Source organism: Gracilinanus agilis, chromosome 5, assembly GCF_016433145.1.
Source record: "Gracilinanus agilis isolate LMUSP501 chromosome 5, AgileGrace, whole genome shotgun sequence".
In the NCBI taxonomy this organism is placed as follows: Eukaryota; Metazoa; Chordata; class Mammalia; order Didelphimorphia; family Didelphidae; genus Gracilinanus; species Gracilinanus agilis.
In genome coordinates this window covers 203,909,261-203,935,602 of record NC_058134.1, presented here as the reverse complement: position 1 = coordinate 203,935,602, position 26,342 = coordinate 203,909,261, and the positions used below count along the sequence as shown (strand labels likewise).

The 26,342-nt window shown below is 37.7% G+C and overlaps 1 protein-coding gene across 1 annotated transcript in view; it reads right to left on the bottom strand.

The window, feature by feature from the left end:
* Positions 1-26,342, bottom strand: part of CRACR2A (calcium release activated channel regulator 2A) — a 122,251-nt gene that overhangs the window by 27,092 nt on the left and 68,817 nt on the right. Inside the window, exons 10-11 of the mRNA XM_044679090.1 lie at positions 15,364-15,458; positions 1,590-1,902 (exon numbers count right to left, since the gene is read on the bottom strand). Coding sequence (XP_044535025.1) covers positions 1,590-1,902; positions 15,364-15,458 — 408 coding nt within the window. The remainder of the gene's footprint in view (positions 1-1,589; positions 1,903-15,363; positions 15,459-26,342) is intronic.

The window sequence follows — 26,342 nt, the reverse complement described above, 5'->3', positions numbered from 1 at the left end:
CTTACTCACCCAGGAATTTTGCCTCTGAGTTCAGGCGTAATATTTTCTGAATAAATGAGAAGCATCTTTTGGATCTACTTAAAAGTGGATTTGGTGGAATTAGCTCTCCTCATTAAAAATAAATCTGTAATGTGACAGTAAATGTTCTTGAGTTGTAGAAAAAAAATTATCCTAGCCTTTTGGGGAGAAATCGATACTTAGGAACAAATTCAAGGACAATTACAGGAATTTAAATGAAAGACAAAACATTTACTTTACAGGGTGCCTACCACTCAGTCCTCCCACCTTCTCTTTTTTCCCCCTTAATTCTTCTATATTGACAAGGACTAATTTTCATCAGACAACATTACTCAGACGCTCATGGTCATCACTTTTCAGACAAAAACCCCGATGACTAATTGTATCATTCTTCCAGGCTATTTGCTACCAAGTCAAATTTTCAATAGTTTCAGGGATTTGAGATCATAGGGTTTAGAGTGTGAAGGAACACAGAGATCCTCTAGTCCAACCCTTTCATTTTACAGATAATAGAAATGAGGTTGAGAAAAGGGAAATGAATAGTTCCAAGTCTCTCAGATAGCTCTTGTGCCACGTATATATAATACATGCTCTGTGCCTACAGTGTGTTGTGACATTAGGGAAGAAGTCTATAAATGGAGACCTAGATTACATGCAAATAAAAACTTAGAGAAGTTTCAGGATAGTAAGGGCTTTGTTGTAAAGGATAACACTCAAAATGCACATAGAGCATTTCATTGGAACTCAGAAGACCTGGGTTCAAATCTTTGAACTGCCTACCTATATGGCCTTAGGCTTGTCAAAGCTCCTCTTTGAATCTCAGTTTGTGCCTCTATAAAATGGAGGAGACTGTACAGAAGTCCTAGTTAGCATTGAATCTTTTGACTGATGGAAAATGTTCAAAACACTGTAGAAGAGAGAGTAGACATTTTGGGAGCCCAAAGTCTCTAATTGGGGGCATGAGCTAAAAGACCAAAAAGATTCCTCAAAATTTTAGGAAGATTTCTCAAGAATTTAAATACTAGGAAGGTCCCAAGAGGATCCAACCACATTTTTTTAAAATTATAAACCCTTACCTTCTGTCTTGGAATCAATACTGTGTATTGGTTCCAAGGCAGAAGAGTGGTAAGGGCTAGGCAATGGGGGTTAAGTAACTTGCCCAGGGTCACACAGCTAGGAAGTGTCTGAGGTCAGATTTGAACTCAGGACCTCCGGTCTCTGGACCAACCACATTTTTTGATGTTCGGTCCTTTCAGTTGTGTGTGGCACCTGATGATCCTATTCAGAATTTTCCTGACAAAGAGTCAGAACCTGAAACTAGATCTTCCTTACTTTGTGACTCTATTCATGATGCTACATTGCCTTTCTGAGTTATCATTAGGAATAATAATTTGAATGCAATATAAGGAAGCTCCTTGGGAAACCCAGAGGGAAAATAAAGATGAATGCAAGACTACATACAGTCAAATTTCTGTGTTGTCCTTTGTGTCCTTTGAGATGGGATGGCTACTGTGGGACACAAGTAGAAGAAGGAAACACATCAGAAAAAACATCACGAAATATCCCCTTACATGGACCACTGTTTCTTTTCCTACTGGTTGCTCTCGAGGAGATGCCAATGTGGATTCCAAGGATGGTGCTTGTTGGTTCGTTTCCTCTTGGTGCTGCCTAGTGCTCTCTTCTGACTCTGGACACCTACTCAGTTGTCTCTCAGAGTGCCCATCTAAGAGCTGAGGCAGGGGATCTTCCTCAATGGAGATAATCCTCCTCAGAGTCCGAAGAGATGGCCCACTGGTTCCAGGGTCACCATCTGTGATTCCATTCAGGCCAACGGAGCTTCTCCTTCTTGGTATACTGAACACATCTTCCTCTTCAATTGACTGGCTATAGGGATGGGGCAGAGGAAGAGGTAGAGGGGAAGAAGGGGAGGGAAGCATACACATAGAAATAAATTAGTACAAGGAAATTTGGGGACTCTGGCAAACATGAGATTAGTAGGCTTAGCTGGACTCCTCCCACACTAGGGAGGTCTCTAGGAAAGAATGAGAACAGCATTTAATGAATTTTAGATTCAGGGAATTGTCACAGCTGGGAGAGACCACTGAGGGCACCTAGTCTAACCTTTAACTAAAGAATGTTTCTTCTGCAATATCCCTGACAATTGGAACGTTATCATCCTCTAAGAAATATTATATTCCAGTTTTAGATAGTTCTAATTATTAGGAAGTTTTTTTTTTATTTTCTCATGTTGAACCAAAATCTAACTCTCTATAACTTCAAATTACTGATCCTAATTGTGCTTCCTGGGGCCAAGAAGAATAAGTCTAATCCATCTTCTGAATAATTCCTACAACCCAGCTGTACACTGGGTTAAGATCCTAGTGCCACTATTTATTAGCTGAGTGACCATGGACAAATCAGCTTCTCTGGGCCTCAATTTCCTCAAGTGTAAAATAAGCCCTACCCTTTTAGTTCTAAGCACTTTGATCATGAATAACTCCAGTAAAGTAGCAGGCTACAAGAAACTCATAAAAATCAACAGCATTTCTATATAGCAATAACAAAATCCAGCAAGGAATAATAAAAGCAAAGTCTGATTAAAAATAATTACAAAATGCATAAAGTATCTAGGAGTCAATTTAAGCAAAAAATCAATACCTGTACAGATATAATTAAAAATGCTCCTTAAAGAATTAAACTAACAAATAACTAAAGGGAGATTCAGTACTCATAAATACTCATTATAATAAAAATGACAATACAACAAAATTAGTTTATAGATTTAGTGTTATATCAACTTAACCACCAAAGGGATATTTTACAGATATAGACAAAAAAACAACATTTATTTGGAGGAATGGAAAAATCTATAAAGTTAAGGGAAATATTTTAAGTAGGAATGAAATGAGGAATAAGCACTTCCAGACTTCAAATTCATTATAAAATTGTAATTATTAAAACTATTTAATACTCATTAAAGATAGGAAATTAGTTCAGTGGAATTGATTAAACAATAAGAAGCAGAAATAACTGAACACAATAGTTCAGTATTTGGTAAACCTAAGAAATAAACAACCAAGAAAAAAATCTTATTTGGCAAGAATTGCTGGAAAAGAGGACAAGCAATGTGGCATAAATTAGGTTTAGACCAACATCTTATACCATATACAACAACAAACTGGAAATGGATGTGACCTAAATATTAAAGATGTCATATCACAAAACAGTGGAAAGGGGACCACATCAAGTACCTTTGATTTCTGTGGGTGGGAAGTGAATTCTTTTTTTTTTTTTTACTTTAAACCCTTAACTTCTGTGTATTGACTTATAGGTGGAAGAGTGATAAGGGTAGGCAATGGGGGTCAAGTGACTTGCCCAGGGTCACACAGCTGGGAAGTGTCTGAGGCCGGATTTGAACCTAGGACCTCCCGTCTCTAGGCCTGACTCTCACTCCACTGAGCTACCCAGCTGCCCCGGGAGATGAATTCTTAACAAACAAGGGGAAAATTATGTAGATAATTTTGGTTATATGAAATTGAAATGGTTTTATATGAACAAAATTAATGCAGCAAGAACAAGAGAAGTTGTTGAGTAGGAAACTATCTCTAATAAAAGTCTTATATGCACAATATATAGGCAACTATCATAAATAATGTAAGACAAAAACCCATTCTAGCAAATCATCAAAGGATATGAACAACTTTCAAAAAGAAGAATTGTAGAGTATTAACAATCAGATGAAAGAATGCAATAGATCCCTGAAAATAAGTGAAATGCATATCAAAATAGCCCTGAAGTTTAACAACACACCTTTCAAAGGTGACAAATGTTGGAGATGCTATGGAAAAATGGGTACCCTGATGCACTATTGATGGAGCTATGACTTAATCTAACCATTCTGGAAAGTAATTTGAAATACATGAAATGGAAGAAGGAAAGAAGAATACAGAGTACTCATTAGACACTATGCTAAGAATTTACACATCTTTCCTCATCAGATCATCACAACAACCCTGTATTAGCACCTACACTTTACAAATGAAGAAACTAAATCTGAGAGAGGTTAAGTGATTTACCCAGGTCACCAGGCTCAAAAATGAGTGAGGTAAGACTTGAACTCAGGTATTCCTGATTCCAAAGTACAGCACTCAATCCATTTAACTGCCTCTAATACTAGAATAAGCCTTATAAGTACAAGCCTTCAGGGCTTCCTTAGGGACCAGGCTTGGGTTCTACTGTTCAATAACAGGAGTATGAGATAGAAGAGAAGAATAGAAATAAGGTTTCTGAATAATTCATGCTCTGAATTATCATAAATCTTGTTCTGTGTTGACATAATATTCATAAAGTTCTTAGCACTGTGCCTAACATATAACAGGTGCTATATAAATACTAGCAAATCAATCAATTAATAGTACCTATTATTGTGCCAGGGTCTGGGCTAAGCACTGGGGGTACATAAAGGGACAAAAGACAGTCCTTGCCCTCAAGGAGCTTATACTCTAATAGGAGAAACAACATGCAAATAAATATATACCCAGCATAGGAAATTATTAACAGACGGAAGGCACTAGAAATAAGTGGAAATAGGAAAGATTGCATATAGGAGATAAGATTTTAGTTGGGACTTAAAAGGAAATCAAGGTCATAAGCAAAGTGGAAGAAGGAGAGCTTCCAGATATGGTGGATAACTGGAGAAAATGTGTGGAATGGAGGGAAGGAGTGACTGGTCCATGGAACAGTGTTACTGGATCAAAGCATATGTATGGAGTATATAAGAAGATTGGAAATGGAGGAAGTGAAAGATTGTAAAGAGCTTTGAATGCCAAATAAAGAATTTTGTATTTGATCTTAGAGGTAATTGGAAGTCACAGGATTTTATTGAATGGGGGTTGGGAGTCGGGGAGAGACCTGTGCTTTAGGAAGATCACCTCAGTACCTGAATGGAGGATGGTTTCGAATGGGAAGAGACTTGAAGAAGTCACACCTACCAGCAGACTATCACAGTGGTCAAAGTGTAAGGTGATGGGATCTTTATCAGTGATGGCAGCTTCAGAGGAGAGAGAGGGACTTACTCACGAGATGGTGCAAAGGTGAGATTGGCAAGATTTGGCAACAGTTTGGATATGGGGATAAGAGACAAGCAGGAATCCAGGAAATCTCCTAGGTTGTGAGCCTGAGGGACTTGGAGGATAATGCTGCCCTCTGTAATTGGGAAGGGAAAGTTAATAAGCTATTAGCACTATTTTGTGCTTGTCATTTCATTCATACAAAGTTTCCCCACTGGAAGTCAAGAAACTCCCTCTACCAGGGCAACTCCTCTGAAACTTTTCATCTTAAGATTGCTGCTCAGGGTACCAGAGATGAAGTGATTTTCCAAGTAAGGTCATGCACTCCTCGTGTGTATGAGGCAGGACTTAAGCCTTCCTGATTGAGAGTTCTGCTCTTCACACACAATTGCCACTCAAGTTATTGATATAGAAATAGAAGGTACTTCAGGGATTCTATATACGTTTTAGTGGACAGAGCACTGGACTTGGTGTTAAGGGAAATGAATCTGAGCACTGACTCTACTATAAAGTACCTGTATTATATTGGGCAAGTCACATTCTCTTTCTAGGTCAGCTTCTTTATTTGAAGAATTAAAGATAGGTTTGAGGGGCAGCTGGGTAGCTCAGTGGAATGAGAGTCAGGCCTAGAGATGGGAGGTCCTAGGTTCAAATTGACCTCAGACACTTCCTAGCTGTGTGACCCTGGGCAAGTCACTTGACCCCCATTGCCCACCCTTACCACTCTTCCACCAAGGAGCCAATACACAGAAGTTAAGAGTTTAAAAAAAAAGATAGATTTGTATTTAATCAGGGTCTCCTAATGCGAGGTCCATGAACTTAAAAAATTGTTTGATGACTTTTTCAATATTATTGGTTTCTTTTGTAATCCTATCTAATTTATTTTATGCACTTTAAAAATGCTATTGGGGGGCAGCTAGGTGGCTCAGTGGATTGAGAACCAGATGTAGAGACAGGAGGTTCTGGGTTCAAATCTAGCCTCGGACACTTCATAATTGTGTGTCCCTGGGCAAGTCACTTAACTCCCACAGCTAGCCTCTTCCTCCTCTTCTGCCTTAGAACCAACACAAAATATTGATTCTAAGACAGAAGGCAAGAATTTTTTTTAAGTATTATTTCGAGAACTAGTCAATAAGCTTTACCAGACTACCAATAGGGTCCATGATACAAGTTAAGAACCCTGGACTAGATGGTCTTTAATATTATTGGCAGTGATGAAATCCTCTGATTCTATAATTCCAAAGACAAGGAGTGGGGAAATCCCTTCTTTACTTCTCTTGAAGCTCTGGGCTGACCATTAGTACAAACAAGACCAAATTAGGGCTGCACCTAACAAATAAAATCTTGAAGAGAGCAGAAATGATGGAAGGGCAACGAGCTGTCTCTTCAGAATTTAAGAGGAGCTGTAAGCTTACGCCAGAAATCAAAGCTGAATGCCTTGACCCCTACCCTGCCCTGGCTCGAGAGTGTTAACCAAGCAAGCCATCAATGCCATATTCAGTTTTGATTTGAGGGAGAAGGAACAGATTTCAGTTCTAGAATTGAACTTCATTATGCAGGCAGCGAATGTTCAGCTGCTTGGCACAAATCACAATGTACCACAGGCAAGTAGGCAGGGGGGCTATTTTCTAGGCTGCCAAGTGGGTGGTTAGTTCTCAGAATGGAACATTAGTAACACCAAGATTCCATGTTATATACAGAAGCTCTGCTGGGCTTGCAGGGCAGTCCTATGATTGAGAATGGTCCATGGGTCAAAAGGATGCTAGGCATCAAGCTTAAAATCCACATCTTATTTTTCTCTCTTCCTTTTCAGTATATTTTCTCCATAGAAATCCAGTTGGAAGGGACAAAGAGAGAGGCAAGCAGGAACACTGAGTATAATTGCTCCAGGCTAACCATGAGTCTCAATGAGTAGAAGGAACACTAGAAGGAAAGCTAAGGTTGGAACTTGCCCAGCTAAATGCTGAACTTGGAGTCAGGAAGTCCTGAGTTCATATCCATCTACAGATGCTAGCTATGTGATCCTGATCACTTAACCTCCATCTGCCTCAGTTTCTTTATCTGAAAAATAGAGAGAACAATAACATCTACCTCTCTGGGTTGCCATGAGGATAAAATGAGATAATATTTGTAAAGTGTTTAAGTGAAAAGTGAAAGTACATTATAAATGCTGGCTCAGTAATAATAGTGGTGGTAATAATAATAATAATAATAATAATAATAATAATAATAATAATAATAATAATATGGATGTGACCAAAACAGTTTGTGCTTTAGAGATATATAGCACAGACCTGAAGATATTTCTAGTTGCTCCCTAAAAAGTATACCATTGGGCTGTGTACAAAAAGAAAATCATGAAGTGAAAACGATGAGGGTGATAGGAAACTGAAATCCAGAGCTGTGGTGCACTTGACTGGGAATTAGAAGACCAGGGCTAGGGGGCAGCTGGGTAGCTCAGTGGATTGAGAGTCAGGCCTAGAGACAGGAGGTCCTAGGTTCAAATCCGGCCTCAGACACTTCCCAGCTGTGTGACCCTGGGCAAGTCACTTGACCCCCATTGCCCACCCTTACCACTCTTCCACCTAGGAGCCTTCCACAGAACTTAAGGGTTTAAAAAAAAAAGAAGAAGACCAGGGCTATTCTATACCTGGCTCTGCCATGAACCAGGTAGGTAACTTTCAGCAAAATGTTGTCTTTTCTGGCCTTCAGTTTACTCAGCTGTAAAATTAGAGGGTGGGACTAGAGCAGAGCTTCTTCATTTGTGTGTGTGTGTGTGTGTGTGTGTGTGTGTGTGTGTGTGTGTGTGTGTGTGTGATGAACCCTTTTGGCAGCCTAGAGAGGACCATTTCAAATAAGACACAATTTCCAAAAAGTGCTTAGGACAGTGTTGGGCACATAGTAGGCACTAAAAAAAGTGATTATTCCTTTCTCTTCCCTGCCTGCTTTCTTTATGGATCTCTTTTAAAAATATTTTAAATATGTAAAATAAAATATTTAGGACACCAGTTAGATTGAAAAATGTTTGTGAAATTTAAAGTAAAACAAACCAAACCAAATCAATAGACCTTTGGTTAATAGCTCCTGATTCAAACACATCAAAGACAGAGGATGAGAGAAAAAAATACAAAGAAGAGAAGGAAAGAAAAGGATGAGAGGATATTTGAGCTTGAGAAAGAAAAGAGGAAATAAGTTCCTTCCCTTTTTTTGCCACCCCTGACATATGACATATATTACTACTAAAGACAGCACCATCTGCATATAGAACATGGGGAAAAACAACGAATGATCACATATTTGATTCACATTTTTATTAGAGACAATAGTTTAAGTTAGATTGCACTTTCTCTTGTAAGTACCAGCATTCAGGAGATGAAGCCTATACTTAGGAGAAATAAATACTAGCCAAGGAAACAGGAATGTTGGCTTAATGATGGTAGACTAAATGACCTCTTCGATATCTATGCTTTCTTAAAAACCTAGAAGCTAGAGGCAGCTAGGTAGCACAGTGATAGAGAGCCAAGCCTGGAGTCTGGAGGACCTGAACTCAAATTTGACCTCAGACATTTCTTAGTTGTGTGACCCTGGTCAAGTCACTTAACCTCAATTTCCTAACCCTTTCTGTTTTCTGTCTTAGAATCCATACTTTAAGACAGAAGATAGAGGTTAGAAAAAACCCAACAACTTTGAAACTATGTTATAAAAACTATAAAAAACTAACCTTATGGAAATGCAAATATTTTCATTTGCTTATGGGCACTAATGACTTTAGGAAGGGGGAGAGGAAATGGACTCGTGTAATGTCATTGCAACAGAGAAGTCCTCCAAGTGGAAACTCCCTCCACTGATGCAAATTGGCGCCTTTTCTGCAACTTAGGGTTTGCAGATCTGCCTAAACCACTGGAAGTGACTTATCCAGGAATACAAAGTTAATACCTCTGCTCTGTAAATGGCATTAATGGAGACAAAGCATCTTATTCAAAACAAAATTTTAAACAGTTTTGACAATTCAATTGTTAATACTTTAACTAATGAATTTCTAGCTATTCCTTCTTTCTTCTAAACATCAGTTGCTGTTCATCTTTTACTCAGACAATTTCTTACCAGAAGAACAGCAGATCTGAAGGAAATAATAATAATAATAATAATAATAATAATAATAATAATAATAGCTAGTATTAATGTAGCACTTTAAGGGGAGCAAAGCACTTTTGAAATATCTCGTTTGATTTTCATAGCAACCTTGTGAGCTAGGTGCTATCATTATTTCCATTTTATAGGTAAGAAAATGAGGCAGACAGAGATTGACTTGCCCAGTGTCCCATAGCTGGCAAGCATCTGAGGATTTGAATGTGGTTCTTCCTAATTCCATGTTTAGGGTAAGAACTACTCTGTACCCTAGCTGCATCACCTCACAGAGAAATGCATTTCAGCTTATTGAATTAAAATTTAATTATGATTCAAAATGTTTAAATATCCAGTAGGAATCTCAAAAGGCAATGTGGCATGGTTTCAGAGAGAGGAAGGCACAGGTTGAAGTCCTACCTCTGACACTTTCTGATTGTGTGATCCTGGTCTGGGTAACACTGGTTCTTGATTATTCTACGTGAGAAGAGGTAAGTTCCTCATTGGTAGCAGGTAGATGAAATCAAAGGTCTGAACCATTTTTTAAAATAACAGCCTCCACTAAAAAATTAGGTGTACAGCTGGGTGGCTCGGTGGATTGAGAGCCAGACCCAGAGATGGGAAGTCCTGGGTTCAAATCTGATCTCAGACACTTCCCAGCTGTGTGACCCTGGGCAAGTCACTTCATCCCCATTGCCTAACCCTTACCACTTTTCTGCCTTAGAATAAATACATAGTATTTATTCTAAGACAGAAGGTAAGGGTTTAAAAAAATTAGGTATTGATAAATGCAAATAATGAATCCACAAGTGGTATTATTCTAAGTTTAATTCTGTATTTCCATTGAGCTGGAACCAATTACCATTATTTTATATAATCATAACGTAAAATAGTGGCGATCTGAATACATGTGATCACTTCATGGGATTCATTAGTCATACTAATCAGACCTAGATATAAATTTCTGGTTTCTCATCTTGGTGTAGTGTTGACATTGGGGTCTTGAAATCTATGCCAATAGAACATGAGTCCTCCTAGGTCCTACTAAAGAGCTTGCAGGACTCTTAGTGTGGACATGACGATGGACTATGTGCTTCTCCTTTGGAGACCAGCCTTGCTAAGTCTTGAGAGGCTTGTCATCAGAAAGTTGGCCATCAAGGGAGAAGCTGGGTAGCTCAGTGGATTGAGAGCCAGGCCTAGAGACGGGAGGTCCTAGGTTCAAATCTGGCCTCAGACACTTCCCAGCTATGTGACCCTAGGCAAGTCACTTGACTACCATTGCCCACCCTTACCACTCTTCTGCCTTGGAGCCAATACACAGTATTGACTCCAAGATGGAAGGTAAGGGTTTAAAAAAATTAAAAAAAAAAAAGAAAGTTGGCCATCAAGTGATGACTTTGTCTTTTTTTTATCACAGAAATTGATGAAGACCACTTCTTTATGCATGGAGGGGTTCTGTTCCTCTTCACAATAGCAATAACAGTGACAAAATTTGACCTGGCAGACTGTCCCGTGCTGAAGTTCAGTTACATGTCCAGATGTGAAAGGGGCATGTAAAGACCCATTACTTATCCATGGGATACTGCCAGTTCTTTCTTCCCTGCCAATTAGCATTGGCAGAAAGTAAACTCAAAGATGTTTGGTTCAAAGGTGGAGTTGATGGACTACATAAGTGAGATCCCCACTGCATCATCCTTACCGTATATAGCTATGCTTTTGTAGTATAATATTTGTTTTATGGTTAGATGACTAAAATGGATCACAAAGCAAGTACTTTTCATTTTTGTGCATGCTATGGATCCTTTTAACCATCTGGTGAAGCCTGTGAAGCCTTTCTCAAAATAATACTAGGTGATCTACATTCAAAATTGAATGGAAAGCTAAATTTCACTTAGAGATTATTGAAAATAAAGATGTCATAATGGACTTTTCTACTATCAGCAATGCAAGGATCCAGAGCAAGGTTGAGGGACTTATGAGAAAGAACACTAGCCACATTCAGAGGAAGAACTGTGGGAGGAGAAACACAGAAGAAAAACAACCGCTTGAACACATGGGCTGATGGGGATATTATTGGGGATGTAGACACTAAAAGATAACTCTAGTCCAACTATCAACAATATGGAATTAGGTCTTGATCAATGATACATGTAAAACCCAGTGAAACTGTGTGTCAGCTAAGGGGAGTTAGGAGGGGAGAGGGAAAGAACATGAAACATGTAACTATGGGGAAAATATTCAAAAAAAAACTTTAAAAAAAGAGAAGAAAAGAAAGATGTCAGACATGTTAAAAATGAAGTAGCTAGCTAATATAGATAGAGAGTAGGATCTGCCATGAGGAAGACCTGAGTTCAAACCTAGCCTCAACATATATTAGCTCTGTAACCCTGAGCAAGTCGCTCAACCTCTGTCTGCTTCAGTTTTCTCATCTTTAAATGGGGATAATAATAGCACCCACCTTCTCAGGGTTGTTGAGAGAATAAAATGAGATAATATTTGTATGAGCATTATATAAATGCTATTGTTACTTTCTCATCTAAGTTCATGAACCTCCTAAGATCTATCCAAGAATTTCCATTTTGGGATTCCAGATTAAGAACCACTGCCTTAGAAATAATTTAATTAAAAAATGTTGATAATAGCTTTTTCCCTTGGTCCCCAAGAACAGAAGTAGGAACCATTGTTGTGAAAGTCACAAAGAGATGGGTTACAGTTAGGCAAAAGGAAAAATTTGCAAACAATCAGAGCTGACCCGAAGTAGAGGGATCATGATTCTAGTCACTGGAGGTCTTCAGGAGAAGGCTGAATCATCACTTGTTGGGGATGTTTCAATGAAGATTCCTGTTCAGGCACAGGTTAGATTCAATGGTCTCTGAGGCTCCTTCCCACTGAGAGCTTCTTGCTCCTAACAGGCACTTAGGAAATGTTTATTGATTGAATAATAAAGCCCTCTCATTCTTCAAGTGATAAAAATCAAGCCTGAGAGATGAAGTGACTTGCCCTCGGTCACAGAACTAGTTAGTGTCAGGGCTGGAACCAAATTCCGAGACTCTGGATTCTCGAATTCCACTCCATTAGGTTGGCCTCACACTGGAGGATTCCTCATAATTTAGAGCATTTGTGTTAGATTGTCTCCTTCGGGCTCTCTATGTGGCTGGGGGAAAAGCCTTGCCAAAGGAGGACAAAATGTTATTGGTTGGCCTTCTTTTTGGATAAGCAATGAGCCAACACTTCAGGGAATCAAGTTCAGTCACACTGTATCCCTGCAGCAGCAAAATGTTACCTTTGAGTTAATTAAATATGACTCACTGGAATTATCTGTCATGCACTTGCCCTGCTCTCACTTTCAAGGAGAAGTTAAGAACTAGAGATTCCATACCGTTATTTAATGAACCTCCCCCATTCCTCTGCCCTCCCTGTAATGATTGAACACAGTCTTTTGTTTGACAGATGATGGAGCTTCAGTCAAGCTCACTTTCTCAGCGGCTTTATTTCTCCTACTCCTCACTTTGTTGTAAAAAGTTAGGGTTCATATGGGTTCATTTAGACTTAGAACTGGAAGAGAGACCTTCCAGACTGAGTCCAACTCTTATATTTCACAGATGAAGAAACTGTGGCTCAGAGAAATTAAGACACTTAACCCAAGGCCAAGTAGCTAGTAAATAACACAGACGGGTTTCAAATTGAGGTCTTCTGACTCTAAATCTGGATTATTTTCTCTCCACTGGCCTAGACTTTGGTTTCATATTCTGTCTAAGCCTTGCGATCCTGAGCAAATAACTTGGGGCTTATCTGTAAAAGGGAGATGGTATCTGGCCTGCTTACATCGCACAGGGTTATTGTTTTATTGTTATTATTGCTAAGATCACAGAGTTTGGCCCTAGAAGGCACCTCAGAGATCAGACAGTCCTACTCCATTTTATTGACAAGGAAATTGAGGGTGAGAGAAAGGAAGTGATTTTTTTAAAGAACACATAGGTAATAAAGTAAGTGGAACACAACTTTGCAATTTAAATTCTCTGACTCTAACTCCTGTGCTTTTGGAATATATCAACCACACTGTACAGAAGATAGAGTTCTGGATTGGGAATTAGGAAGATCTGAGTTCAAACTCAGTCTCGGACACTTAACTAGCTGCTCAACACTAGGTAATCATCATAATAATTAACATTTAGATAGTACTGACTATGTGCCAGGCACATAGTAAAATAATGATTATCTTACTTAATCCTCACAGCTCTGGGAGGTAGGTTTAGTCACTTAATATGCCTGCCTCAGTTTGCCCATCTGTAAAAGAATTATAGCCATACCTCTTAGGGTTTCTGTGAGGATGAAATGAGATGTTTGTAAATCATTTTGCATGACTTAAATGCTAGATGAAGGCTGCTGCTGCTAATCATAAACTTAAATATTAAATAAACATATATTACTACACTGGTATAAAAATAGGTGACCTCAAGCATAAGCTATACTTCTAATGATAAGATCATTATGAAATGTTTTTAAAGTACACTGAAAAATAACACTGATTATAGGTTGCAGTCAGGTTTGATGCAAGCCAGATTTTCTTCAGGAGAGGTCTATCTTCAGATCAAGAAAATAGTATTATTATTCTCTTCTCTTCTCTTCTATCTCTCTCCTCCCTCCCCTGGCTTCCCTACCCAGTTCTCTACCTCCTCTTTTCTTTCCTGCCCTTAACTCTGCTTTCTTTCTCTACTCTCCATATCTTTTCCTATTAGCCATTTCATTTTGATACTTGTATCCTCATTATAACTTCCCCCTACCTCTACCTCCAGGGTAAGTTCATCACCAGAAAAGCTCATCATTATTGAGATTGCTTTAGCTTTGGTACTCACACTTCATTGATACACTCAGTTACTTCTGTCTCTAATTGGAGTGCTGAAGGGCAGAGAAAAATTTCCTCTCATATCCTTCCTTTAAGAAGACTCAGACTCCCAGCAATCTCTTCATTTGCTCCTAGCTGATCCGCTTGGTTTTAACCAAGCCACCATAATCATCAATGTCCTTTCTCAGGGTACCCTCTGCCTTTAGACTATAAGCTGATTGAGGGCAGAGACTAAACCTAGCATACAGTAGGTGCTCAAGAAATGTTAATCGAAAGATATTCCCCTGTTTAGGTGCCTTATTCTTGCCTCTGGTTTCTTCTTAGAAATATGACAGAGTGCAACTGTTGAAAAGTGCTGCTGGACAGTCGAAAAGCGCTGCTGGTCAGTCGCTCAGAAATTGAGGAACTCTCCTGAAATAAGAGGAAATAGCAGCAGAGAGTCTGTGCAACAGTAAAATGGACACCTGCTTATTTGGAGTTGCCCAGAAGGCTGGTTATCTTTGCTAACTTCCTCTCCACTCTGAATTTCACAGCCAAGTGACTCTGAGTGGGCAACAGCATTAGAGTTCAGAGGAATCTGGCAAACAGTGTCAAAACACTAGGGGACCAGTCAATTATAATGATAATGACAATGGCATCTTAGCTTACACTGAAAATTTAAGTCATTTAATATCTTAAACATCTTAAATATCTTAATAGCTTACATTTACAGTTACAAAAGCACTTTCTACATGTTTTCCTGCTTAATCCTCATCATCAGCTTGGTGATGTTTGGGAGGCTGGCATTATTATTCTCATTTTACATCTGACAAAACTAAGGCTCAGAAAAGTTCCTTTGATTCAATTAAACAAATATTTTAAGCACCTCCTACCATGTTCAAAGCACATTCCAAGTGGTGGGAATAAATACAAAGACAAAAGTGACATAATACTTGCCCTCAAGAAGCTTATATCCTACTGGGCTTTGAAGCATATAGAAGACTATAGGAGAACATATAGATTTATAAGGTTGGAAAAATAATAAGTTCACTGAATTGTTGATAGAGGGTGCCCTATCGGAGTCACTTAGTCTAGCTCCCTCAGTTTATAGATGAGCTTCAGAGAGTTTAAATGGCTTGGCCAAAGAGCCAGTAAATTAGAGTCAAGTTCTGAATACTGGTCCTATGACTTAAAATGCAGTATTCTTTCCATTATACCACACTAGTTATTTAGTTCAACTCCATTATTTTCCATATGAAAAATACTGAGGTCCATTGAAGTTATGTGTTGAGAACCAGGATCCCTTCAACTTCACACAGTGCTTACCATCTAAGGGGACCTTTTCCATCCACATATTTTCCTATGATAGAGCCGGATCTTTGCTTTCTGCTGGCTTTTGATGTAGTTGCTGCTTTATCATTCTGTGGAAACAAAGAAAGATCTTTAGGTCAGAGCCTTTGAGTTTCTGAAAATGTTTCCTCTATTTCATACTTGGCCCTAAGGCCTACTCTGAAGTATTCTGTAGTTGTCTTAAAAGCTCTTTTTTTTCTATTCTTCTTCCCCTTTTAATATATTCTCTAATGCTAAGCCTCTTGTCTTCATGGTATTTTTTCATTCTTGTCACCGTATCCCATAAATTCATTCACAATATGGGTATTAGACAGTATTTGCATTTTATTTTTGAAATTTTTTTATTTTTTAAACCCTCGCCTTCCACCTTAGAATCAATACTATGTGTTGGTTCCTAGGCAGAAGAGTGGTAATGGTTAGCAATGGGGGTTAAGTGACTTGTCCAGGGTCACACAGTTAGGAAGTGTTTGATTCAATTTGAGCCTAGGACCTCCTGTCTCTAGGCCTGACTCTCTATGCACTGAGCTACCCAGCTGCCCTCTAGGATTTGCATTTTAAAGAGTATAATAGAAAGCACAATCTTTAACCCAAAGGAATCCTATCACTGGCTTAGGAATTAGGAGACCTTTACTGGTGATCAAAGTGCCATTTTTTCCAAAACAGTTCATCATTAAATCTGGCTACAGAAACTGTCAAAAATAAAGATAGATTAAAGATCTGTATTTCAGTAAGAAATGAGAGCAAGGAGAATTTACTGTGATTTATAATGATATCATCATGCTTGTCATTTACCATAGTCAAACAACTGTTTTCCAAAAATGTAGGATGGTCTCTCTGCCAAAAGAGAAAACAAAGGTATGTAAGGAATATCTTTTCATTCTTCATGTTATGCCTAATGCCTTTTTTTTTAACAGAAGAAAGGTCTCCAGATTTAAAAAGAAGAAAAAATATTGAAAAAGAATAACTTGTATCAGAAGGTTGAAAGATGAGGAAGAAAAGAAAGGGAAGACTCCCTAAAACAAGAATTATGCACAAGTAAAATAATAGCAACTGTGAACAAAGGGTAAGATACCAAGAATCTCAATGATATAAAAACTTGATGGATTAGCAGCTGAAAAATCTAATCCCTAACTCGCAATGTGCTCAGTCAGCATGTTCTCATAAATTAACCCACCATTTTTATTGGGAACCAACAGACCTCAACTATGCCTCCCATCCCAGAGGAGTGGAGATATGGGAAAACAGTGATGTTATGCACCTAGAGCTGCAGCAAGCTGTGCTTCAGCAGGACAAAGTCAAAGAATTTAAAAAGGACCAGGAGAAGGACACCAATGCATATATTGCTCCAGTGCAGAAGAAAAGGAGATTAAAATCTAGCTGAGACTAGCTTTTCCTCCCTAGAAATATTATGGGGAAGGGAATGAATCAAATGAAAAGGGTATTCCTCAGTATAAGAAGAGGCTAAGACAAGCTTTGAGATCAAATCCTTGGGGATCTTTGATCAAAGTGTAAGGAATCAGAAAGTAAGAAAAAATAGGTGAATAAAAGGAAAAATTGACTGAAATTACCCAAAGTCTCAGGAGGAAGAAAACTCAGTTAAAACCCCCAAGTACAAAAAGATAAATGAATAGGGATGACATTAGAAGCAGTAGGGAAGATAGCCTCCTAATCGTCTAAATGAGTACAAACATCTCTAAATAAATATTGCAAGACAAAGGAAAAACAATCATGTATTATTATAAGAAGGCTACGGATCCCTAGTAGGATGTTCCTAAATGGTTTGAGAGAGAAAAGGAATCATAAAAGTAAATTTATAGCTTGCATAGCAGAAATAACTGACAAAATAGAAAAACTCGAATCCATTATGGCAAGTCTCTCCAATGATACAAAAGGCATAACAACCAATTGGGATTGTAATATAGAAGATAAGGACAATCTTAAATAAGAGATGTAAAAAGCAAAAATGTTAAAAGAACATAGGTTCTCTCTATAAGAAAAAATATTGATCTTGAAGACAGGATGCACAGAGATATTTTAAAAATTATAGGTATCCAAGAAGAACATTAGTCAAAAACTTGAACACCGTAATATAAGAAATAATGAAAGAAAACTGACTAGAACTTCTAATGTTCTCTATAAATTGATTGCTAGGATGAAAATGATGGATCCTGGAGGGGGAAATGGTCATGCCATCTTAAAATTTGGCATAGAGAGAAGGAAAGACAAGAGTACCTTGACATGTACTCCAAATTTATGAAAAGTAATATTTTGGTTTTTCCTCCAATTACACTTAAAAACAATTCATCCTGGACTTTTGAAGAACAAATTAAAAAGGTTTCAGCAAAAAGAAAGACAAAATGTGGTTGACAAAATTAGACAGGTGAAGTCCCCTGAGGAAAGACAAGAAGGTATAAAAAAGGAAATTTTTAAGAAGATAAGAAATTCTTCATTGATTTAAATATTTAACATTTTAAATTTAACAAATTATTTTTCCCAATTAAATGTAAAAATAGCTTTTAACATTTGTTTTTTGAAATTTGTGTTCCAAATTATCTTCGTCCTTCTTCTCCTCCCTCTCTGACATGACAAGCAACTTAATATAAGTTATCTGTGTTCGGTCATGCAAAACATTTCCATATTACTCATGTTGTGATAGAAAACATAAACCAGGGGGCAGCTGCGTGACTCAGTGGGTTAAGAGCCAGAGCTAGAGATGGGAGATCCTAGGTTCAAATCTGGCCTCAGACAATTCCCAGCTGTGTGACCCTGGGCAAGTCACTTAACCACCATTGCCTAGCCCAGGGGTTGGCAACATATGGCTCTCGAGCCATATCTGGCTCTTTCGAGGGTCAGATATGGCTCTTCCTGCAGGAGCCATAAAGTCAACTGCGGCACAGTAACTAACAGTTTACACATGACATCATGCGTCACGTGATATGTCACGTGATCCTTTTGGTACCGCGACTATCTTCTAAGATAGAAGCTCCCTCATTGATATTGCCACGTGAGACGAATCCTGGCCTTTAGTTCGGCTTGGAAAGTGTGCTGTGTGTTCCTCCTTCTGCCCTCCTTTTACTCTTTCCACACCTGTTACTGACATCTTGGGGTTCTGTATAGTGATTGATCACTTTTGCCTACATTCTCTACCCCTCTGCCTCTGATTGACATGGCTTTATCTCAGTGCATTCATGGGGTCTGCACTCCCTATTTGTGGGATTGTTATTGTTTTTAACTTTTCTACCTGCTCTTAAAGGGGAACTATAGTCAGATTACATCTTTACATGTGCTTCATTAGTGAGAAGCATTTCTTCCCAGTAGTTGTTTCATTTGATACAGAATGATTGTGTAGGCAGCACTGATAAACACCTGTACCTGGAAATGTGTGTGATGTGTCCTGGCCAGTTTTCCATGAAAAGGTACCTCCTCCCCCACTACTTACTAATGCCTGCACACAGTCATGTTATTTTCTGTAATCTCCTGATCTCCTACTTAATTTATGTGGCCAAATGGCTTAACCAGCAGGCCGGCAGCTTTTTCTTCTCCTGTTGCATGACTTGAGAGAGGGAGAGGAAAAAGTATTCTTCCATGAATTTTTCTCTCTTTATTTCAGCAATTTTCTTAGTGTAAAGGAGTTTTATATGTATGTGTGCAGTTATGTCAGTACTATAATGCCCCATTAAGTCTTATTTTTTTATTAATAATCAAAATAATTTTGATTAATAATCAGCAAAACCATGCAGCACCAGAAGTCACATTAATGTACTTTATTCATCATTGGTTAGCACATAATAACATTATTAAAAATAGTTCAGATACTTATTGTACTTTAAAAGTGTTGTTCTTACATAAAATGTACATATTTACTTGTATTCAGTGTTAAACATATTGTACAGCTCTCATGAAATTACATTTTAAAAAATGTGGCATTTATGGCTCTCATGGCCAAAAAGCTTGCAGACCCCTGGCCTAGCCCTTACCACTCTTCTACCTTGGAATCAATTCATAGCAATGATTCTAAGATGGAAGGTAAGTGTTTTTTAAGTAGTCCAAAACAAATAAATAAGAAAAATAAAGTTTTAAAAAAATATGTTTTGATCTGTATTCAGACTCCATCTTTCTTTGGAGGTGGACAGCATTTTTCATCAAATGCCCTTCAGAACTGTCTTGGATCATTGTATTGCTGAGAACAGATGTCATTCACAGTTGCTCATCTTACAATATTGCTGCTACTGTGTATTATGTTCTTATTATTATACTTACTTAATTTTGCAATTATTCATGTGAATCTTTCTAAGTTTTCCTAAAGTTATCCTGCTTTTAATTTCTTATAGCACAAGAGCATTCCATCACAATAATTTACTACAAATTGTTTGGCCATTTCCCAATTTATGGGCATGCCCTTGATTTCCAATTCTTTGCTGCCACTCTAAGAACTACATTTAGTATTTTTGCACAAATAGATCCTTTTTGTTTTTATCTCTTCAGAATACATATGTAGTAGTGGTATTGCTGGAGCAAAAGGTACAGAGTTTCATAAGACCTTTGGGCATAGTTCCACATCGAGCTCCAGAATGGCTGAAGTAGTTCACAACTCCACCAACAATGCTTTAGTGCAGGGGTTGGCAATGTATGGCTCTCAAGCCATATCTGGCTCTTTTGAGGGCCAGATATGGCTCTTTCTGCAGGAGCCATAAAGTCCATTTTTTTCAGGCGCTGTTACAGGAGCGCACTGTGAGCACTGTACGGCTCTCACGAAATTACATTTTTAAAAATGTGGTGTTTATGGCTCTCACAGCCAAAAAGGTTGCCAACCCCTGCTTTAGTGCCTCAATTTTCCCATACTCCCTCCAACGTTTTTCATTGATATGCATAAAAAGTTCTCTCAGAGTTATTTTAATTTGCATTTCTCTAATTGTTATTTAGAGCATTTTTATATGACTATAAATACCTTCAATTATTCCTTGACTGAAAACTTCCTGTTTGTATTCTTTGACCATTTATCAATTGGAGAATTGCTGGAATTTTTATATTTTTGGAATTTTCATATAGTTAACTCATTTCTTCACAGATATGAGAAATGAGGACTTTCTCAGAGAAACTTAGTATAAAATTTCTTCACAGTTATTATTGTATATTTCCCTCTATCCTGTTTTTCTTTGTTTATCCTACTCTCATTCTCATTTCATTCTGCCTCTCTTAAAAAGCATTTTACTTCTACCACCCCCACAATCTACCCTGCCTTTTGTTAGCACCTCCTTCTGTTTTTCCCTTTCTTTTCTATTTACCTTTGGGTAAGAAAGATCTCTATACCCAAATGAGTATAGTTGTTATTCTCTCTTTGAGCCAATTCACATGAGAGTAAAATCCAAGTGCTCACTTCTCCTATCTCTTTTATGTGAGATAATTTATACCATTCTGCCTCTCCTTTTGCCTTTCTCCCAGTGTATTTTTCCTACTTGCCTCTTATTTTTATTTGCCTAGATATTATTCTAACACATTCAACTCATATGCTTGTGCTGTATCTACGGACAGTCTTTGTAATTGTCCTAATAATGAAAAAGTTCTTGGGAATTACAAGTGCCATTTTACCATGTAGATATGGAAACAGTTTAATCTTATTAAATCCCTTATGATTTCTCATTCCTGCATACCATTTTATGCTTGAGTTTTATATTGAAAAAGATAATTTTCTATTTAGCTCTGTGGTTTTTTTCATTGGGAATTTTTGAAAGTCCTCTATTTCATTGAATATCCATTTTTCCCCTGAAGGATTATGCTCAGTTTTTCTAAATACATAATTCTTAGCTTTAATCCTAGTTTCTTTGCCCTTCTAGAATATTATATTCTAAGTCTTCAGATCCTTAATGTAAAAGCTGCTAAATCATGTGTTATACTGACTGTGGCACCACAATATTTGAAGTGTTCTTTCTCGTTGCTTTCATTATTTTTTCCTTGATTTGGGAGTTTAGGAATTTGGCTATAATATTGCTTAGAGTTTTCCTTGGAGATTCCTTGGAGATCTCTTTCAGGAAGTGATTTAGTGGATTATTTCAATTTCTATTTTACCCTCTGGTTCTTGAATATTGCTGTTTTGCTTAATAATTTCTTTGATGATGATGTCTAGGCTCTTTTTACAATAATAGATTACAGATTGTCCAACAATTCTTAAATGATCTCTCTTATTTTCCAGGGCAGTTGTTTTTCCAAAGAGATATTTTACATTTTTTCTAGTTTTTAATCTTTTGATTTTGTTTTATTCTTTTTTATTTTTAATAATTTATTTTTTATCAATTACGTGTAATAACATATTTCCACATGTTCTCTGAATCATCATATTATCCAGATTCTCTCCCTCCACCCTTCCCTACCCCCTCCTAGAGCTGGCAAATAATTAATTCTGGGTTATACATGTATCATCACACAAAACGTATTTCCATATTGTTCATTTTCATAGGTGACTAATCTTATAAAACCAAAACCCCCAAATATACATACAAATAAATAAGTGAAAAATTGTATGCTTTCATCAAAGGTTATTTAGTGACTTTCCCAGAATAACACAGCTAATAAGGGCCTGAGAAATCAGATTTGAAGTCTTGTCTTCCTGACCCCAAGGGCTCTCTTTGCTTCATTATCATTTGCTGGAGTTTTATTAATTGTTGATGTCCCATGGAATTATTAGCTTCCATTTGCCCAATTCTAATTTTTAAGAAATTATTTTCTTCAGTGAGCTTCTGTATCTCCTTTTATGTCTGGCAAATTCTATTTTTAAAAGAGTTCTTTTCAGTGACTTTTTAAATATCTTTTTCCCATTTGATCAGCTATACTTTTCAAGAAGTGTCTGTGTATCGTTTACCATTTGGCCTATTTTGGTTTATTTTATTTTCTTCATTATTCTTTATGTTTCCCTTACCAAGCTATTGATTTATTTTTTCATGATTTTCCTAAGTAACTTTCATTTCTTTTCCCAATTTTCTCCTAACTCTACTTGATTTTAAAATCCTTTTTGAGCTCTTCCAGAATTTTTTGGGGGCCTGAGACCTATTCGCATTTTTCTTTGAAATTTGGATGTAGAAGTTTAGACTTTGTATCTTCTTATGAATTAGTGCTTAGATTTTCTCTGTCACCATAGTAACTGCCCAAGATTTAGGACTTTTTGTGCAGCTGTTCTTAGAGCTAGTTTTTTTTTTCTTTTTGAGTGGGGGACAGTCTATAAGTTGTCAGTTCTTTCAAGATGATTTGATATAATGAGAGATGTATTTACTACTCTTCTGGACTGTGTTCTGGTCTGTGAATGACTAAAAACACACTTTTCTTCTAAGGAGCTCTCACCAGGGTTTCCAAATCTGCTGAGGCTACAAGCTCTGGCGTGCCAGGGTTCTTCCTCTCACTGGGACTGAGAACCAGGAGTGTAACCAGGATTCGCATATGGATAATGAGACAGAGTCTTGCATCATGTGTCAGCAAAGGGACTCCCATAATCTCTTTGTGATTAGTTGTCTGTCCCTCTTACTTTTTGTGAGCTGAGAGCTCCAGAATCCACTGCTATTGATTTAGTTGTTCTCCCAGGCCTGCTGCTGACTTGCCAAGGCAGTGTCTGCCCTGGTATCATCCAGGCTTGTCTACACTCCATTCTCATCCCAGTGAGACAGACTTTTTCTGCCGACCCTCTAATTTGTCCTGGGTAGAAAATGTTTTCATTCTATTCTTTTGTGGTTTCCCTGCTCCAGATTTTGTTTTGAGGCATTATTTTAAAGTCATTTATAGGGGAATTTGGGAGAGCTTAGGCAGATCTCTGACTTTTCTCTTTCATCTTGGCTCTGCCCTTAACACAGATTTTTAAAAAGACACATAGAAGAGAGGCAGTAGGAGCAAGTCAGGAAGAATAAATGAAAAAGCATGGTATAGTCTTATAATAAGTGTCAGTAACTCTAAAGATCAGTGAATTAATAAGGAAAACTTTTTTTCAAAGTGGGGGGTCTTTTTAAAGCTACGTTAAAAAAGAAGACTCAAAGAAGGGAAATAATTGTTTTACAGAGTGCAGAGGAAAATGATAATGGATATTTGAAAGAACCAAGAATTAATTATAATTTTGCTCCTGTTTTCTCTTTGGAAATAAAATTCTTGTCTCAAAAGACCAGAACAAAAATGGCTAAATGTCATTGAAATCCAGATAATTAAGGAGATAGTGAAAACTTTTCAGCCTTCAATGAGTTCAAGACACCCAGGCAAACTACCTTTAAGGATACTGAAAGAATTGGTAGATATGATGGTTGAAGAAATGGAAACTACCAACAGGACTGGAAAAGGGAAGGAAGACAGTAAGCCTACAGCAATAGGCTTTTGACTTGACTTTGATTTGTGGCAAATTTCTACACCGTATTATCTAATAGTTGGTCAATGAGCATGTAGAAAAGGATCATAAAGAGCAATGGATTTGTGCTTTATGGTCTTCTTGACAATTCTCTTTCTGCGCTAATAATGTCTTCCAGAATACCCTGCTCCTGCTCTCACTCCACCTTGTTCAATTGTTTCATTTGTGTGTGAGTCTTTGTGATCCTCATTTGACATTTTCTTGGCAAAGATACTGGAATGGTTTGCCATTTCTTTCTCTAGAATATCCCATTTTACAAATAAGGAAACAGACAAAACTGAGGTTAAATACCACCCCCACTCTAATACATCTTTCACATGCCTGCCAAATTGGTTCTCCCCTTCTCAAGAGGCTTCAGTGGCTCCCTAATGTTTCTAGTCAGGAATGATAAGCTTTTCTATTTGATATTTAAATATTTTTGCAGTCTGGATCTAGCCTATCCCTCCAGATTTTTTGCACATTACTCTAACTTTGGGCACTCAGTCTTCTTCTCATACTGTGGCACTTGCTATAGGAAACAGAGGCAGCTGGCAATGTAGCAGGTAGCATGCTGGGCCATGAGTCAAGAAGATCTGAGTTCAAATCTCGACCCAGACACTTAGTAGTTGTGTCACCCTGGGTAAATCACTTAACCTCTGTTTTGGGGAGAATGATAGTACTTACCTTATAGGACTATTATAAGGAGCAAATGATATAATATTTGTAAAAAGTACTTAGCACAGTGCCTGGTACATAGTAGTTGCTTAATAAATTCTCATTCCCTCCTCTTTCCCTTCTCCATATATGATGATCCACTACCTCCTTCCTCTGTACTATTTCATATGCTTTACCATCCTCTGACCTTCCTTTCATGTATTTCCTACTCAAGTATTCAATACTCAAGTCCCCTCAATCCACACAAAAACTTCGATTCAGTTTAGGAGGCTTGTTTACTAGTGCCTTTTTCTGAAACTACAATGTATTTAATTTGTGTATATACATATTTATCTCTATGGCTATACAACTGAAAATCTTCTTAGGATAGAAATTATTTCTTTTCTATCTTTGTATCTCTAGAAATTACATGGTGCCTGATACACTGTGGACACAAATATTTTTTAAATGAATGAACTAGGAATGTTTAGTTTGGAAAGGAAAAAAAATCAAGGAGGTGCATGATATTTGTCTTCAAGAATATGAAAGACTTTTACATGGAAAAGGAACTAGACTGGTTCTGTTTAGCCTCAGAGGGCAGAGAGTTGCAAAGAATAGAAGATGCAGCCAGGAATCTTCAGACATGATAGAAGAAAAACAAAGTAGAGCTAGGCAAGCTTTCTCATAGTACCAGGGGTCCCTTCTTACTAGAGAGCTTTAAAAAGACAATGGCCAGGGGGCAGTGAGGTGGAATGAGAGCCAGGGCTAGAGAAATGAGGTTCTGGGTTCTAATATGACCTCAGACATTTCCTAGTTGTGTGACCCTGGGCAAGTCACTTACCCCCATTGCTGAGCCCTTACTGTCCTTCTGCCTTGGAACTGATACACAATATTGATTCTAAGACAGAAAGGAAGGGTTAAAAAAACAAAACAACAATGACCATTTGGTGGAGATGGTGTTCAGAGGGGATTTGGGTGTATGGCGGGACTAGATGTTCTTCAAAGTTTCTTCTATCGCAGAGATTCTATGTTTCTTGTTCTAGTCTCATTTTTTCAGTGTCACTGTGACCTTTGGCAAGTCCCTTTACTTATTTCTTCATCTATAAAAGGAGGCAAGGTGGTAATAGTCCTAGATTCTTGAAGTACAGAGAGACTTCATGACCTCTAAGGTCTCTTAGATTCTATGGCTCTCCTATTGTGTAAATTGCTAATGGGAAGACTTTCAAATATGAGATTAGAAAGGTATTTTTGGTCAAGTCAACCTTGCTTCTAAAATCACATACATATAGGTATTATTCTGTCTATTCTGTTGATAAAGTCAGCTCTCCTCTCTACTTAGCTTCAAATTCGAATAGATAATGAAAAAAGGGGAAATTTCAACTAATCCCTTAACCTTTATTCTGCTTCCTTTCCATCTATAAGAAAGGATTTGAAGATGGTGTTGGCAGAAAGGGAGGGGCACCTTATGCTCTATTTGTCTGTGTCCCCCTGACAGAAGTCTTGGGGGTAGGGAGGAAGCAGAATCACATCACAGAAAGAATTTCATGTTAATCAGCTAACCTTATGTTTTCAAACACAGTTTAATAGGGGGAAAGGATGTGCTGCTGCTTCCCAGGTGCCTGAAGATATGAGCTATGATGACTTCCCAATTAATTTTTAATTATTATTTGGTAGTTGCATTTTTCCTACATACTTCACTTTCTCAATGATCTCTTTTTCTTTTCTTAAACAATCCTGAGTTCACCAGACAGAAGAGGGAGCAGGGCATCAGGGTCATTTTTATTCAAAAGTTTTAAAACAAGTTCTCTATTGTTTTAATTGTTAACACCCTTATTATGGAACTGGAACACAAATAGATTGATGCTGGACCCTTAGCAATGACAGCCAGGAAGCGGGACAAGTGTGCTGCAGGTCTGCTTTACAAAAGAAACAGAATTATAATGAGATC